At 44.8% G+C, this 16,491-nt stretch overlaps 1 protein-coding gene across 14 annotated transcripts in view; it reads left to right on the top strand.

Moving 5' to 3' along the window:
* Positions 1 to 16,491, top strand: part of THRB (thyroid hormone receptor beta) — a 303,177-nt gene that overhangs the window by 199,756 nt on the left and 86,930 nt on the right. For all 14 annotated transcript variants that reach the window (XM_039912994.1, XM_039912991.1, XM_039912988.1 and 11 more), the window contains one exon: positions 12,260 to 12,323. Coding sequence is in view for 4 of the 14 variants with exons in the window: in XM_029070507.2 (XP_028926340.1) it covers positions 12,302 to 12,323 (22 nt within the window). In the remaining 10 variants the exon portion in view is untranslated. The remainder of the gene's footprint in view (positions 1 to 12,259; positions 12,324 to 16,491) is intronic.

Raw genomic sequence — 16,491 nt, 5'->3', positions numbered from 1 at the left:
CTATCAAGTGCTTAAAGGGTACAGATCCAAGTGCATAAGAAAGGAGAAAGAAAGAATTCAAGTAGTGGAAATGAGGGCTTAATTGAGAAAGGCCTATTGGAGATGAGAAGTTCTTGAAGGAGGGGAGATCGTTGGCCTGTTGTGTATGAAGAGGGAGGGAATCCCTGGCCAGAGGGAGGATAAGGGCAATGGGTTTGCAGTGAGATAGATGAGATTGAGATAAAGCATATAGATTGTTGTTAGAGGAGTGAAATATGCTGTCGGGGTTGTAGTAGGAAATCAGCGGTAAGGTAGGCAAGGGAGAGCTGGTTGAGTGCTTTAAAGCCAATGGTAAGTAGTTTTTGTTTGATGTGGAGGTGACTGGGAAACCCCTGAAGTTCTTGAGGAGTGAGGAGACATAACCTAAAAGATTTTTCAAAGAAGCGATCCGAGCAGCAGAGTGAAGTAAGGACAGGAGAGAGGAGAGAGAGGATGCCAGGGGGTCGGCAAGGAGACTGATGCAGTAGTCAGGGTGGGGTGGGATAAGTGCTTGGATCAGTACAGTAGCAGTTTGGAGAAGAAAGGGCAGGTTTTAGAGTAGAGCCAGCATGATTTGGTGACGGATTGAATGGGAGAGTTGAGGATAATACCAAGGTTACAGGCTTGGGATACAGGAAGGATAGTGGTATTGTGAACAGTGGTAGGAAATAATAATAATGTTGGTATTTGTTAAGCATGTTACTATGTGCAGAGCACTGTTCTAAGCGCTGGGGTAGATACAGGGTAATCAGGTCGTCCTACGTGAGGCTCACAGTTAATCCCCATTTTACAGATGAGGTAACTGAGGCACAGAGAAATTAAGTGACTTACCCACAGTCACACAGCTGACAAGTGGCAGAGCCGGGATTCGAACCCATGACCTCTGACTCCCAAGCCCAGGCTCTTTCCACTGAGCCATGCTGCTTCTCTAGGGAAAGACTTGTGGATTTCAGGGTTTGGGTGAGAAGATGAGGAGTTCTGCTTTAGACCTGTTAATTTTGAGTTGTCTGCAGAAATTCCAAGCAGAGAGATCCTGAAAGCAGGAGGAAAAATGAGGCTGGAGAGAGAGATTTGGGGATCATTTGCTTAGAGAGAGTAGGTGAAGCTGTGGGATTGAATTAATTCTCCAAGGGAGTGGATGTAAATGGTGAATAGAAGGCTGCTGTAGTTAAAAACAAAATCAAACCAAAAAACCTATATGGGCACTTTGAATATGATTCACTATTGTCCACCTACTCACTTATTGTACTTCTTGCCCCAGCGGTTACAAGACTGGCAGGGACAAGAGATTGTGAGGGGCTCGATGCAAATTAATATCACAGTAATCAATTTCTTCATGTACATTCTTGGTCCTGAAGTATCAGGACTGACACTTGTTTATTCTCAGTCAAATCTGGTATTTATTTATCACTTAACTTTGTACAGAGCACTGTACTCAGCTTGGGAAAGTGTAATGCAATAGACTTGGTAGACGTAATCCCTTACCCACAAGAAGCTCAATAAACCTCCAACAGCATCAATCATCAACATTATTTTTAAAAGCAGAGATTACTTTTGTCAGGAGACCTCACTTGGAAAAAGATCATCAAAAGACATTCAAGGCCCTACTGAGATCTCACCTCCTCCAAGAGGCCTTCCCAGACTGAGCTTCCCCTTTTCCTTCTGCTCCCTCTCTGCTCCCCCTCTGCCCTCTGCTGCCTCCCCCTTCCCTCAGCTTCACCTCCCCTCAGCTAAGCCCCCTTTCCCTCTGTTCCTCCCCCTCTCCCTTCCCCTCAGCCTTGTGCTCACTTGTATATATTTTCTTGGAATGGACAATTCGGCCACAGAGAGATACCATCGCTGCCCAACGACAGGCTCACAGTCTAATCGAGGTGAGGAGAGGATGCTCATGGTGGAGCTTGCCTGCCCCGTCTCCTGGTGGGGTGGGCACAGGGAAGAAATGGGGGCAGCGGGACCCCCGGCCCACATGTGATGTTATATTATTATAGTATTGGTGAAGCGCTTCCGCCAAACTAACTCTCTTCCCCCCTTCAAAGCCCTACTGAGAGCTCACCTCCTCCAAGAGGCCTTCCCAGACTGAGCTTCCCCTTTTCCCTCTGCTCCCTCTGCTTCCTCCCCTTCCCCCCCTCACCTCCCCTCAGCTAAGCCCCCTTTCCCTCTGCTCTTCCCCCTCTCCCTTCCCCTCAACACTGTGCTCATTTTTATATATTTTTATTACCCTATGTATTTTGTTAATGAGGTGTACATCCCCTTGATTCTATTTATCGTGATTATGTTGTCTTGTTTTTGTCCGTCTGTCTCCCCCGCTTAGACTGTAAGCCCGTCATCGGGAAGGGATTGTTTCTATCTGTTGCCGAACTGCACATTCCAAGTGCTTAGTACAGTGCTCTGCACATAGTAAGCACTCAATAAATCCTATTGAATGACTGAATCAATTCTGCAACTGGAAATAAATTATCCGAGTGAAAAATGCTTCAGTTTCAAATGATCATTTGTTTTTTCCAAGAAACATGGCTCACTTTCTCTGTGAGTCACCTAAACCACAATTATGTTCAGGCATCTGGTTATTCTGCAATAATATCCTCTTCTTTGGAAGTTGCTTAATTCCCCAGATGCCATGAATGGGGTTTTGGTCCTTTTTTTACTGTATCTGAGAGGGGGGAAAATTACCACCACGTTCCACAAGATGTCAGCAGAGTCAGAATTAAGGTGTTCCTCGGTAATGTGTGCGCTTTTTGTGGTGTGTGCTTTTTGTGGTGTGCGCTTTTTGTGGTGTACGCTTTCTGGAAGAGTAGACTTCTCCTTCTGGTATGTCCATTAAGCTGCAAAACAGTCTATCTGTATTCTAGTTAGAAACCTAAGCAGAGACTGTTGTTTCCAAGAGCTGTTCTGATATGCTCGTCAGACCATTCATTCATTCATTCAATAGTATTTATTGAGCTATTACTATGTGCAGAGCACTGTACTAAGCGCTTGGGATGAACAAGTCGGCAACAGATAGAGACAGTCCCTGCCGTTTGACGGGCTTACAGTCTAATCGGGGGAGACGGACAGACGAGAACGATGGCAATAAATAGAGTCGAGGGGAAGAACATCTCGTAAAAACAATGGCAACTAAATAGAATCGAGGTGATGTACAATTCATTAACAAAATAAATAGGGTAATGGAAATATATACAGTTGAGCGGACGAGTACAGTGCTGTGGGGATGGGAAGGGAGAGGTGGAGGAGAAGAGGGGAAAGGGGGAAAAGAGGGTTTAGCTGTGGAGAGGTAAAGGGGGGGGTGGCAGAGGGAGTAGAGGGAGAAGAGGAGCTCAGTCTGGGAAGGCCTCTTGGAGGAGGTGAGTTTTAAGTAGGGTTTTGAAGAGGGGAAGAGAATCAGTTTGGCGGAGGTGAGGAAGGAGGGTGTTCCAGGACCGCGGGAGGACGTGGCCCGGGGGTCGACGGCGGGATAGGCGAGACCGAGGGACGGTGAGGAGGTGGGCGGCAGAGGAGCGGAGCGTGCGGGATGGGTGGTAGAAAGAGAGAAGGGAGGAGAGGTAGGAAGGGGCAAGGTGATGGAGAGCCTCGAAGCCTAGAGTGAGGAGTTTTTGTTTGGCCACTGAAGAGAGTAATGGAGCATAAATGTAGCAGGGATTTTGCGTTGTTCATTGCGGTGGTTTTCAACAGTTTCCTTGGGCCGGTTTCTCCCTCCAGTTTTCCCTCCCTGTGCTGTTATTCCACTAAAAAACGTTATTGTGTATTCAGCGTAGGCCCAAATTACACATGGCAGATAATGTCCAAGTGTTTGGGGCACAGATATGCTAATATGAAGAAAATAATAATAATAATGTTGGTACTTGTTAAGCGCTTACTATGTGCAGAGCACTGTTCTAAGCGCTGGAGTAGATACAGGGTAATCAGGTTGTCCCACATGAGGCTCACAGTTAATCCCCATTTTACAGATGAGGTAACTGAGGCACCGAGAAGTGAAGTGAAGTCACACAGCTGACAAGTGGCGGAGCCGGGATTCAAAGCCATGACCTCTGACTCCCAAGCCCAGGCTCTTTTACACATGTGTCCCAAAGAGAAAACTGAACCTACATGAATGTCTGGGATTTGATTGGAAATTCAATTATTTTGCAGAAAGCAGACACCAAGCAGTGGTGAATTAGACAGACTCCATCCAAATACCCTGATGTCATAATCCTCACCAAAAGCAAAAGATTTTGCATAATTGCTTAAATTCTGAAATTAAAATTATAGTCCTGTCATTCAACAGTGGTCTCTTTCCTAACTTATTCCCTTTGGTGACCTAAATCTTGGTTCATCTCTTGGAGAGGCAGCCTTTCCATAGTTGTCTCTCCCCTCCCTTTAACAGATGGTTATTTAGCATCTTCCTCCTTTTCACCTAAATCAATGGTATTTATTGAGCACTTACTATGTGCAGAGCACTGTACTAAATGCCTGGAAGAGTATAATACAACAGAATTGACAGGTCCCCTGCCTGTAATGAGCTTACAGTCTAGAGGGGGAGACAAACATTAATAATATAATTTAATTTAAAGATACGTACATAACTTCAGTGGGGTTGGGGGGGTCGGGGGGTCGGGTGAATTATCCAATGGCCAAAGGCCACAGATCCAGGTACACTGACGACACAAAAGGAGGGCATATTCGGGGAAGGCCTCTTGAAGAAGTAGTGACTTTTTAATGATACTTTGAAGGTGGAGACACTGGTGGTCTGGCATTATATGGAGGGGGGAGGGAGTTTGAAGCTAGGTGGAGGATTTGGAGAACCGCACCGATTTTCTTACATGTTCCCTCTTCTGCATTTTTCTCTTTTTCCTCTTCTGCATTTGATTAGTTTTCAGCCAGCAAGCAATTTACCCTCTTTAAGTGTAATTCCTAACAGGATGGCATCGTACTCTGCAAAAAGCCCAAATGATGAGCTCGTTCATTAGCAGACTTTCCATTCTCTACCTACAAGCCTTGCCCACACAGCCTCTATAAAATGTGCAGTTCCAGTCAGATGGCTTTTTGCCCTGTGTTTAGATGAACAACACCCAAAGCCCCAGGGCTCTCAACATGCCAGTGGGAACCTAAGCAGGACTACTTTGAGAAAAACCAAAGCAACCAAATGCATGTGCTTGATAAACAGCTATTTGGAAGAAACAGTGGTTTGATTTTAAATATTTAGTCAGTCGGTCAACAAGTAGGCTGCCGAAAGGTGAAATGAGTGCTCGGGGGGGGGGCGTGTAACCCATGATGAATATATTTTTTTAAGATAATTTTTCAGTAAACTTTTTCTGTAGATAAAAAATCTGCTGAATGCCTACCCGATATAATTTGTTGTTGAGTAGGGAAATTCCAACAGAGTTATGGTAATTATGTACTATAGTTCTTGATTTATCTTTGAGCTTTCTTCAGGAACCCTGATAGCAGGACACCTGGCAGAGCATTTGGGGCTTTTTAATCTCTCTCCTGGCCTCCACCTCACTGTCCAGTTCCTAGTCCTGCTACTGGACTGGTCAGTCAGTGGTGTTTTGTGAGCACTTACTGTGTGCTGAGCACTGTACTAAGCACTTGGGAGAGTGCAGTACAATAGTAAACAGACATATTTGCCCGTGACAATAAACAGGGCAGTCCGTTGAGCCCAGTATGTTGGAGGCAGTGTTCAGCCGATTAATGAGTTAAGAAGGAATGAAAGTAAAGAAAATTTCCTGCTATGTACCCATTATGTCACATGTTACAATGGATACTCAGAACATGATAATGTCACAGACTGGGACAGCTTTCTGAGAGGGGTCAGAAGAGCACCCTTGCCTCTCTTCCTCTGCCCTTCTCCACTTCCCTTACCTCTCGTGAGAAGCAGCATGGCCTAGTGGATAGAGTACGGGCCTGGAAGTCAGAAGGACATGGGTTCTAATCTAGGCTCTGCCACTTGTCCGCTGTGTGACCTTGGGCAAGTCACTTCACTTCTCTGTGCTTCAGTTTGCTCATCTGTAAAATGGGGATTAATGCTATGTGCCCCATGTGGGACATGGACTTTGTCCAACCTAATAAGTCTGTATCTACCCCAGTGCTTAGAACAGTGCCTGGCATATAGTAGTGCCTGGCACATAATAAGCACTTTAAAAATACCATCATCATCTCCGCTTCCCTTGCCCCTCTCAACTTTCCCTCCCTACGGCCCAGTGGGAGCACAGTGCTGGGCCGCCCATCCCCGCCGGCTCAGCCCCGAGGACCCTCCTCTCCTCCCCTCTGTCTCGTGGGCTCCTCCCTGAAATTCCTCTCCAGCTCCTGTCCCTAGCACCCCAGTGCTGGTGGTGAAAGGGAGGAGGGAAGAATGAGCGGGCCACCATCACCCTGGAAACTGGGGTTCAGGGCAGGGGTCAGGGAGCAGCAATAGGAACCTGGGTGGACACTGGCTGAGAGGCCGGGCTTGCTGAACTGGACCATGCTAAAGAGGTGCAATCCAGGGGTGGGAACGTATCTGCCAACTCAGTTATATTCTTCCAAGCGCTTGGCACATAGTAAGTGCTCGATAAATACTTCTGATTGATCACTAGCAGCAGTGCCTCCAGTCACGCCGCTGGCAATGCTCACTCTGTGGTGGCATCAGGTTCAGGAAGCAGGGGAGCTGGGTGGGAAGGGAGCAGTGGGGCCAGGATCACAGTTTGGCAGCTATCGCAGTGTGCAGCATGGAAGCTGTGACTAGATCTAGTAAGTGGAAAGGGTCCATACTGAATGCAGAGGACACTAGGGAGCTTGTACATAGCGAGAAATGATCTGAGGAGTAGAGGCAGGGAGCCAAGCGGGGCACAAGGGCTTGGGAACTGAGGGATCTACTGAATAGATCAAGACAGATTTGAAACTCAATTCTGATAACAATAATAATTATATTATTTGTTAAGCACTTACTATGTGCCAAGCACTGTTCTAAGCTCTGGGGTAGATACAGGTAATCAGGTTGTCCCACGTGGGGCTCATAGTCTTCTCAATCCCCATTTTACAGATAAGCTGATGCACAGAGAACTTAAGTGATTTGCCCAAGGTCACACAGCAGACAAGTGACGGAGTCAGGATTAGAACCCACGACCCCGGCTCCCAAGCCCGTGCTCTTGCCACTAGACCATGCCGCTTCTCTGATGTAAAAGGTCTTTTGAAATGGAACGTCCCGTTCGCTCTATGTTCAGATATTCAGTCCTGACGGTTTCCCCAGTAAGACAGGGAAGTCTAAAGACTTCAGTTGCAGCTGGGTGTCCTGTTTGCTGTTGCAGGCACACTGAATGGAAGCAACATGGCCTAGTGGAAAGAGCATGAGCCTGGGAGTCAGAGGACTTGGGATCTAATTCTGACTCTGCCAATTGTCATGTCATTTCCTTTCTGTGAGACCTTGGGCAAGTCACTTCACTTCTCTGTACCTCAGTTTATTCAACTGCAAAATGGGGATTGTCGTCGTTGTCTTATGCTATCGAGTCGTGTCCGGTCCACAGCGACGCCATGGACACATCTCTCCCAGAACACCCCACCCGCATCTGCACTCGTTCGGGTAGTGTATCCGTAGAGTTTTCTTGGTAAAAATATAGAAGTGGCTTACCATTGCCTCCTTCCACGCAGTAGAATTGAATCTCCTCCCTCGACTCTTTCTGCTGCCCAGCACGGGTGAGTTTTGACTTACAGCAGAATGCCTTCCACTCGCTAGCCACTGCCCAAGTAGGAATGGAATGGATATGACTCTGCTTGACTCTCCTTCCTATAGTTGAGACTGGTGGAGTACCGGAAACTCTCCAGGTGTGACCCAGAGAGGAGAAAATGGGAATTAAATACCCATTATCCCTCCTACTTAGACTGTGAGCCCCAAGTGGGACAGGGACTATCTGACCTTATTAACGTGTATCTACTCCAGCACTTAGAAACAGTGTCCGACACATAGTAAGCGCTTAAGAAATGCCATAAAAAAGTCAACCTGAATCTGCCATCTTTACTGTCCTCATTTAACTTCTCTGTGCCTCAGTTACCTCATCTGTAAAATAGGGATTAAGACTCTGAGCCCCATGTGGGACAACCTGATTAGTTTGTATCTACCCCAGCACTTAGAGCAGTGCTTGGCACATAGTAAGCACTTAACAAGTACTATAATTATTATTATTATTGTTATGATCTTCATCCCCATGTCCATCTTCCTCTAATCCTTTAAACTCCCAATCACTGTGGCTCCCCCTGCACCTCATGCCGCGTTGAAACGCAATCCCATCTTGCACTGTATTTTTTAATCTTGTCATGCCACTGCCGTTTCTTGTCCTCTTGCCTGCCCCATGAGTCTCAGGAAATTCACACTGCCCAGGACTCCAAGGGCATCCCCAAAGCCATGGGGTGGTGGAGGGGAGCCAAGGCAAAGGAGAGGTCAGGAAAGGGACCCCCATTACTCTGCCTCCCCATATCCCACCCTCCAACCTCACAAATGAGAATGCAATCCCAAACTAGAGAAGGTGGCTTGCTGATTCATGTCTCCGTGGAAGATTAGACTGCAGTGTATCCCTCAAAATATTTCCCTTTTCTTGGAAGTTTACTTACTGCCTGCTTTCCGTCAGTTGAATGTTAGTATTGGCATTCTAAAGAGCCTCATTTCCAGTGTATTGTATAAAAATATAAAGTGCTGGAGATGAAAACCTTAAAACCTCAGCACTTAAGGGGAGAAATTCCTTTGATTAGCAGCAGTGTCTGCTTAATGTGTTCGGCTTTGAGGGGGGCACACTGGGTGAAATGAATGATTCATTAATCTTGAACTGTAGCCCTTTGGTTCTCTAAATGCTGAAGACTACATTGGGTTGATATAGTCAACACGCAGTGTTTGTGATGAGATGTTTGTATGGAGAGGAATGTCAAAGGAATTATTCTGTAAAAGCTGAAAAGAATTAAGTCGGAGTGGGAAATCATTATGTCTTTTTTCATGATGAATGTGCCTAATAAATGACCCTACATAAAATGCATCAGTGGGATGGAGTTAATGCAATGGAAGATATTAACTTGTGAGTGCTTTGTATAAAGTACACTTCAGTTGAGTAATTCCCAATTTAGTCTAGTAGTTCAAACAATGCCGTGACTTTGTGTTTAGAAGGGAAACAGCTATTAAATTTTCTTGGAGACAGAGTTGCTGGTGTCAATCAATGGTATTTTTGAGTACCTACAGAGTGCAGAGCACTGTACTAAGTACCCGGGAGAATACTGTAGCTTAAGTAGACACCATTCTTTGCCTTCAAGGACCTTACTAGCTAAATAGGGGGAGATTGTGCTATTGTTCTTGTGTGTCTCCCCCGATTAGACTGTAAGCCCGTCAGAGAGCAGGGACTGTCTCTATCTGTTACCGATTTGTACATTGCAAGCACTTAGTACTGTACTCGGTTCTTAGTACCGTTACCAAGACCTGCCGGTTTCACATCTACAATATCGCCAAGATCCGCCCTTTCCTCTCCACCCAAACGGCTACCTTACTGTTACAGGCTCTCGTTATATCCCGGCTAGACTACCGTGTCAGCCTCCTCTCTGACCTCCCTTCCTCCTCTCTCGCCCCGCTCCAGTCTATTCTTCAATCCGCTGCCCGGCTCATCTTCCTGCAGAAACGATCTGGGCGTGTCACTCCCCTTCTTAAACAACTCCAGTGGTTGCCTATCAACCTCCGCTCCAAACAAAAACTCCTCACTCTAGGCTTCAAGGCTCTCCATCACCTTGCCCCTTCCTACCTCTCCTCCCTTCTCTCTTTCTACCGCCCACCCCGCACGCTCCACTCCTCTGCCACCCACCTCCTCACCGTGCCCTGGTCTCGCCTATCCCGCCGTCGACCCCTGGGCCACGTCCTCCCGCGGTCCTGGAACGCCCTCCCTCCTCACCTCCGCCAAACTGATTCTCTTCCCCTCTTCAAAACCCTACTTAAAACTCACCTCCTCCAAGAGGCCTTCCCAGACTGAGCTCCTCTTCTCCCTCTGCCACCCCCCCTTACCTCTCCGCAGCTAAACCCCCTTTTTCCCCTTTTCCCTCTGCTCCTCCCCCTCTCCCTTCCCATCCCCACAGCACTGTACTCGTCCGCCCAACTGTATATATTTTCATTACCCTATTTATTTTGTTAATGAATTGTACATCGCCTTGATTCTATTTAGTTGCCATTGTTTTTACGAGATGTTCTTCCCCCCGACTCTATTTATTGCCATTGTTCTTTTCTGTCCATCTCCCCCGATTAGACTGTAAGCCCGTCAAACGGCAGGGACTGTCTCTATCTGTTGCCGACTTGTTCATCCCAAGCGCTTAGTACAGTGCTCTGCACATAGTAAGCGCTCAATAAATACTATTGAATACTCTGCACGTACTAAGCGCTCAATAAATACTATTGAATGAATGAATGAATCACTGTCATCCATCTCCAAAGAGTCTTTTCCTCTGCCTTTCAAATTCTGTGTATCACCCATCCGCTCGATTCAGCCATGTGACCTCACAATCTGAGAAGACCATGTGCAGAAGAGATCCAGAAACCAGCTCTCTAATGATCAGATGCTGGGCGAGAGGAGCCTGCTGTTTTATTGCCCATGAACTGGACTTCTTTCGGGGATTGAGAGACTGTGGACTGATTGGGATGCGTGTAGTCTGGTGCATTCCAGAGGCCTATGTCTGGGAGCCCAAAATGATGTTGCCAACAGCAGGCTGACAACTCTGTTTTTTGAGGCTGGCCCCAGGCTATTGCTGTCATTTTCAAAATCACTGACAGCTTCTGACTTTCATTTGTCTGTAGTAATAGGAGGCACTTTGCTGGAAGTAATAACAGTCCTTAAGGGAGAGAGCTACTTCCAAGATCCTCCAAGTCTTCACCTAATTGGGGCCCACGAAGTCATTTGTGTCCTGGCAAAAGCTACTTGGGCCTCCTCTTATAATCTCTTCTCACCCTGTATCTGGCTTCATCTATGTCATCTCTCTCTGCCATGCCCCTTTGGGTCAAATATAGTGACTGGGGGAGAAAGAAGAGGAAAAATTCAAGGAGTGACAACTTTAATGTGAGTAATCATTTTTAACATGAAAATACTTGCTAAATGGCAGAGCCTACAAAACAAGCAATATACAGATCCATTTTTGGCCCTCCCATCCAATTCATCATTAACATTTATTGAGCTCCTACTGTGTTCAGACTACCGTACTAAGTACTTGGGAAAGTATGTAGGGGGATCTGTAAAATGGAGATTCAATCGTACTCCCTCCTTATTGCAGGCCCCATGGTGGCACAGGAACTGGACCTGTTGATCTGGACCTCCAAATCAAAGGAAGATGAAAATAGAATTGAAACTGTCTCTAAAATTGCTAATCCAAATCCTGTCAGTTTAATTCAAAAGAAGAAAGTATGTGTCATTTTTCTTTGAGAATTTCACTGAAAATATTATGTTGAACCTTAAATTCCTATCCTTTACTCTCTTGACTTTATTGACTTAAAGGCTTAACTAGTTCTTTTAGGAGAACATGGATAAAAGCCACTGGGTGATGCCCTCTAAATCTAAAGGAAAATCTAGAAAATCCGTATCTTTAAGTAAAAAGGGATTCAAACTGAGATACAATGATACTCTGCCCATTTAATGTCTTATTATTCAGGAATATTATGTTTGACAAAGTAGTGCTTCTGAGTGATTCATTCAAATTTTTTTGGCCTTGCATTAGGGAACTTTCCATATGCAGTCTTAGGACAAACCAATGCCATACACATTCAGTGTTTCATCTTTTATAAACCTCTCTGAAACACCAAAATCATGAAGAAAAGATAATCTACAAATAAACTTCACTGGTAGGATATTGAGAGGTATGCAATGCAGAAACTAGATTTTTGAATTGTTAATTGATTCAAATATAAATGTGCTAAAAATCATTTTCTAAAATGATGCAGTTCCAAGTATCTAGGTCTGCAGTTCCTTTTTTAGGCAAATCTCCTTTTGCAAAGAGTAATAATGCAGCATCCAGTACCGTACTGAATATCCAGAAGCATAGCTAGAGTTCAAAAGCCCTTGACTGAGAATCCAGAAGTCGGAATTTTGGTCCTGGCTCTTACAGTTCAGTTATTTTCCAACTTGAAGTTTGTGAATCCATCTCTCCTTCTGTCAAAGGGGGAAAATTGCACATACCCTAGCAAATGAAATTATGTACATGACTGAACTGTAGAACAGAGGCACTAGATAAAAATGGTCACAAGATTCATTTAACATTGGGGTCTTTTTCTTTTCCTTTGCAGGTGAATTCAGAGAATACAAGAAAACAGAATGGTTACTAATCCATGACTCCCAACAGTATGTCAGGTACCAGTATGTTGTTGGCACATTGGCAAATTGTTGTAGTTGTATATGTGCATTTCAGTTCTGCTTAAAATGTGTTTATTGCCTCAAAAAAAAAAAAGAGGTCAGCTTGACAGCTTGGAATTTTGAAGACCGTTGCTTACAAAGCAGCAATAGCACAGGTCGACCCTGTGAATACTTCCCTCTAGGTGAAGTGTGACCTTCTATCCTGAAGGAGGAAGCCATTGTAGATAGTGGGAGGAATGGAGTTTGTTGGCCAGGAGAGTCCATTTAGAAAATCACTGCAGTTAGTGTACTAAGTGGTCTGAAGGAATTATTGTGCCTTCAAAGTTAAGCAATTTACCCCTTTCTCTTTGGCAGAAATAGGCTTGTTATAACTAAATAATGTGGAAGGTGTAAAGTGCCAGAAAGGGAAGAGAATGAGGTCAAATGGCAGGGAAAAATGGCTCCGGGATAACTTTGCTAGCCTAGCTTCCAGATTGCTGGCCAGTAAAACTCTTACTGTTCACCCACTGTGGTGGATCAGATGCTGGCAATATTGTACAGGATTAGTGGTGAGCTGTCCATTGGGAGCCAGGCACTCTTCCCCTTCCACTCTTCTTGTGTGGCACCTCCATATATGTGGAGCTCCCAGTGACTCCAAAGGAGAACTTTTTGGAGATCCAGGGAAAGAAATGAGACCTGGGTCATGGGGAAGCTGGGATCTGATTTGGAGCAATTTCGGTGTAAGTCAGCCATCCAGTATCCCTCTCCCTAACTGTCCAGAAATTGGAATTGAACTCTTCACTCGGGGTGGAAAACTTGTCAAAGCATTGTGACTGACACTGCTGCTTCACCCACATCCACCACTCCTAGTGCCTCTCTTTGCCGGTGTGGCAGGTTTCCAGTCCTGGCTATATCGCGGTCTGAGTTCCCTGGAACTCACAGCAGCTGGTTAAGCCAGATGGCATGTGCTGGAGGGGTGAATAGGCCAAGCAACTATCTACCTCTGCCACTAGTTAGAGCCCCACTTCAATTTACATGTTCCACAACATCTTTCTCATAAAGTTAGATCCAGGACATCATAGGCTCCTTTCCTTCTGATAGTTTACATAATCAGCCTTGCATTCCCAGTGCACTGGGGTTGGGAATTGTGTTATGTGGCTCTCTAAAAAAACCTCTTATTAAATAAGAAGTTATTACATACCCTATATATGTATATTATTACATAAAAGCGAGTAGTGAATGGAGATAATTTGAATTTTGTGTTGGCTCCTCTCGCTCTGCTGGAATGCATGCCCTTGTAGGGTGAGTAATTTCACAGACATCAGTGTGTTGCCCCTTTTCACCGGAGGCCAATCTTCTAGACTGTGAGCCCATTGTTGTCTCTATTTGTTGCTGAATTGTACTTTTCAAGTGCTTAGTACAGTGCTCTGCACATAGCAAGCGCTCAATAAATACGATTGAATGAATGAATGAATGAATGAATGAATGAATGAAGAGTTCCATCCCTAGTGTAGGGTTCAGATTAGGGTGGACTCAGATAGATGGTCTGATCCACTTTGGAGTAGACCTGGAAGGTTCAGCATAGCATCCCCAGGAATTTCTTGAGAGGTATATGTTCGGAGGCCATACGACTGAGGGTAAGATTGAATTAAGGTGTCAGTGTCATTGAGAAACAATCTTCTACCCATAAACAATCTTTGTGAAAATAAGGTAGGCCATTCTTGATGGCCCCTCACCATTTGGGTCAGGCATTTGCTTCTATATGCTGGATTGTTTGAAGGCCAGGGATGCTTTTCAGTGCCACTGCTGCCTTTCCTCAAGCATGGACCCATAATTTGGATTCTTATGTTTCATAAAACTATGGATTTTGGGGGGAAGTAGAAAACTGTATCCAACCATGAACAGGACATATGCTTGATATGTGTGTGCAGTAGGGGTGACGGGTTGTACAATCTTCAGTCTTTCACTTGATCCCCTTTTTCAGGTGTAAACATTTCAGGATGTTGGTGAGGAGATTAGAGTCTGTGGTTATGGATCACAATCTCTGTAAGACTATCAGCATCGCATATTTTTCACAAGCCACTTTTTAATATGGCACTCAATTTAACTTTAGAAATTGTTGGAGAAGTTTTTCTTCTTTTTTGCAGAAAGCTTTGTAAAACAAAACAAAAGGATAAAGCTCCAAAATACAAAACAAAAAAGAAAATGGAGGGACTTCTTTATTTTCTACTTATCCATTCTTTAAGAAGAATACCTCTTAGATACCCTTAGCTCTAGCCTGATTTTTCCCCATACATCTTGCCTTGACTCCCTAGAATTGTGTGTGCACCCTTGAGGATGGAGTCCATGTTTCACTGTGGCTGAAGAGGACAGTACAGGGCCAATAGCCCTCTCCCACCCTCCCACAAAGGTTGGCCCATGTTGTCCTGTAGCACTATGCAGTACCTGGCACTCTTTCTACTTGTAGTATCCCACTATCCAGCGGAAATTTACTTGAGTTGTTTTTTCAGTAGTGGGCGGGGAGAGAGGGGTGGGTTGTGCCGAGCCACCAACATCCTCCAAAACACCCTGTGCCCTTTAACCTGTGCTCTGTGATGATTTGGATGGGGTTAGCATGCAGTCCATGCCATGAAATAGAGTGCCTCTATACACGTTCTTCAGCTGCAGATAATAATAATTATTATTATGGTATTTGTTAAACACTATTTGCCAGGCACTGTACTAAGCACTGGGATGGATACAAGCAAATCCGAGTGTACACGATCCCTGTTCCATGTGGGGCTCACAGTCTCAATCCTCATTTTACAGAAGAGGTAACTGAGGCCCAGAGAAGTGAAGTGACTTGCTCAAGGTCACACAGACCAGTGGAGGAACTGGGATTAGAACCCATGAACGTTTGACTCCCAGGCCTGTGCTCAATCCATTGTGCCAGGCTGCTTCTTGCAGATGCTGTGATACCCTCATACAGTTTATATCTACTGTAAACACTGCTGGGCTTAAACTGGAAAGCAGTGAAGGATTTAGCTGTAAAAAAAAATATTGCCGTGGACCCCTTCATTAACACAAACTGTTGTGCCTTCATCTAGGTAATAGAGTGTTGCTGAAAGAGGTACAAACTCTGTCTTTACAAAACCTGTTCTTCACTGACAACCAAGTGGTTGGAGGCCAGAAATAGTATGGCTGGGAAGTCAAGTTGCAGCTAATGAAAGAGTGGGAAAGGAAATAAAATCTACAAACCAGGCATACACCCCATGTTTTTTCAACTCATTAGCCAGGAGGTTCAGTTTCCAGATGTTTCTGTTTTCTAGGGCCATACCCTTCATTCATTCAATTGTATTTATTGAGCGCTTACTCTGTGCAGAGCACTGTACTAAGTGTTAGGAAGAGTACAATCTAGCAATAAATAGACACATTTCCTGGGCACAACGAGCTTAAAATCTGGAGGGTGAGACAAACATGAATATAACTAAATAAATTACGGGTATGTATTATAAATTACAGGTATAGACATACATACCCAAGGAAAGACATGAAGATGGATGAAATACTGAACAGGCGAAATGAGATGGTTTACTTTGTTGCCCCCTGAATCCAGGTCTAGGGCTGACCTTAAGGTTTAGAGCTGCTCCTGAGCAGCCCAAGCATGAACCAGAGCTGGGGTGCTGGTTAACCCCCAAACGGGCCAACCTCTTAAAGTCAGGAAGCCCAGGGATGACATTTGCATTTGAAGTAATGAGAGCTCATATTTTGCGGGGTGGATCCAGCGGGATCTTCTCTGTGTTCTGTAAAGAGCTCAGCTCTGAGCCACCAAATTATTTGAAGATAAAATGTGATACTGACTTTTTGAACCTTATGCCTTTCTTGTTTTGATGATCTCTTTTTGCAGCTTGCACTCATGTTGGGGTCATGGTTGTAAATGCTTATTTAAAAAAAGGTTTTAAATGTCAAAATCATAGTTTTAGGAATATCTTAATGTTATTTCTGGTAAGAGGCTATTGATCATGAGGGGGAAAAACACAACATTTACAAAAAGAAATCCCCATTCTTAAAATGAACAGAACCAAAAATGTTGCATGTAATTTCCTAGAACTGGGTATGGTAATAGTTTCATATAAAAAGGAGTCACCTTTTTGGTATGTAGGCCCTTTCAACTTAATGCTCATTAAATTTATAGCACTTTGCATTA

Source organism: Ornithorhynchus anatinus, chromosome 8 (genome assembly GCF_004115215.2).
Source record: "Ornithorhynchus anatinus isolate Pmale09 chromosome 8, mOrnAna1.pri.v4, whole genome shotgun sequence".
Taxonomy (NCBI): Eukaryota; Metazoa; Chordata; class Mammalia; order Monotremata; family Ornithorhynchidae; genus Ornithorhynchus; species Ornithorhynchus anatinus.
This window is presented reverse-complemented; position numbering and strand designations above follow the sequence as displayed.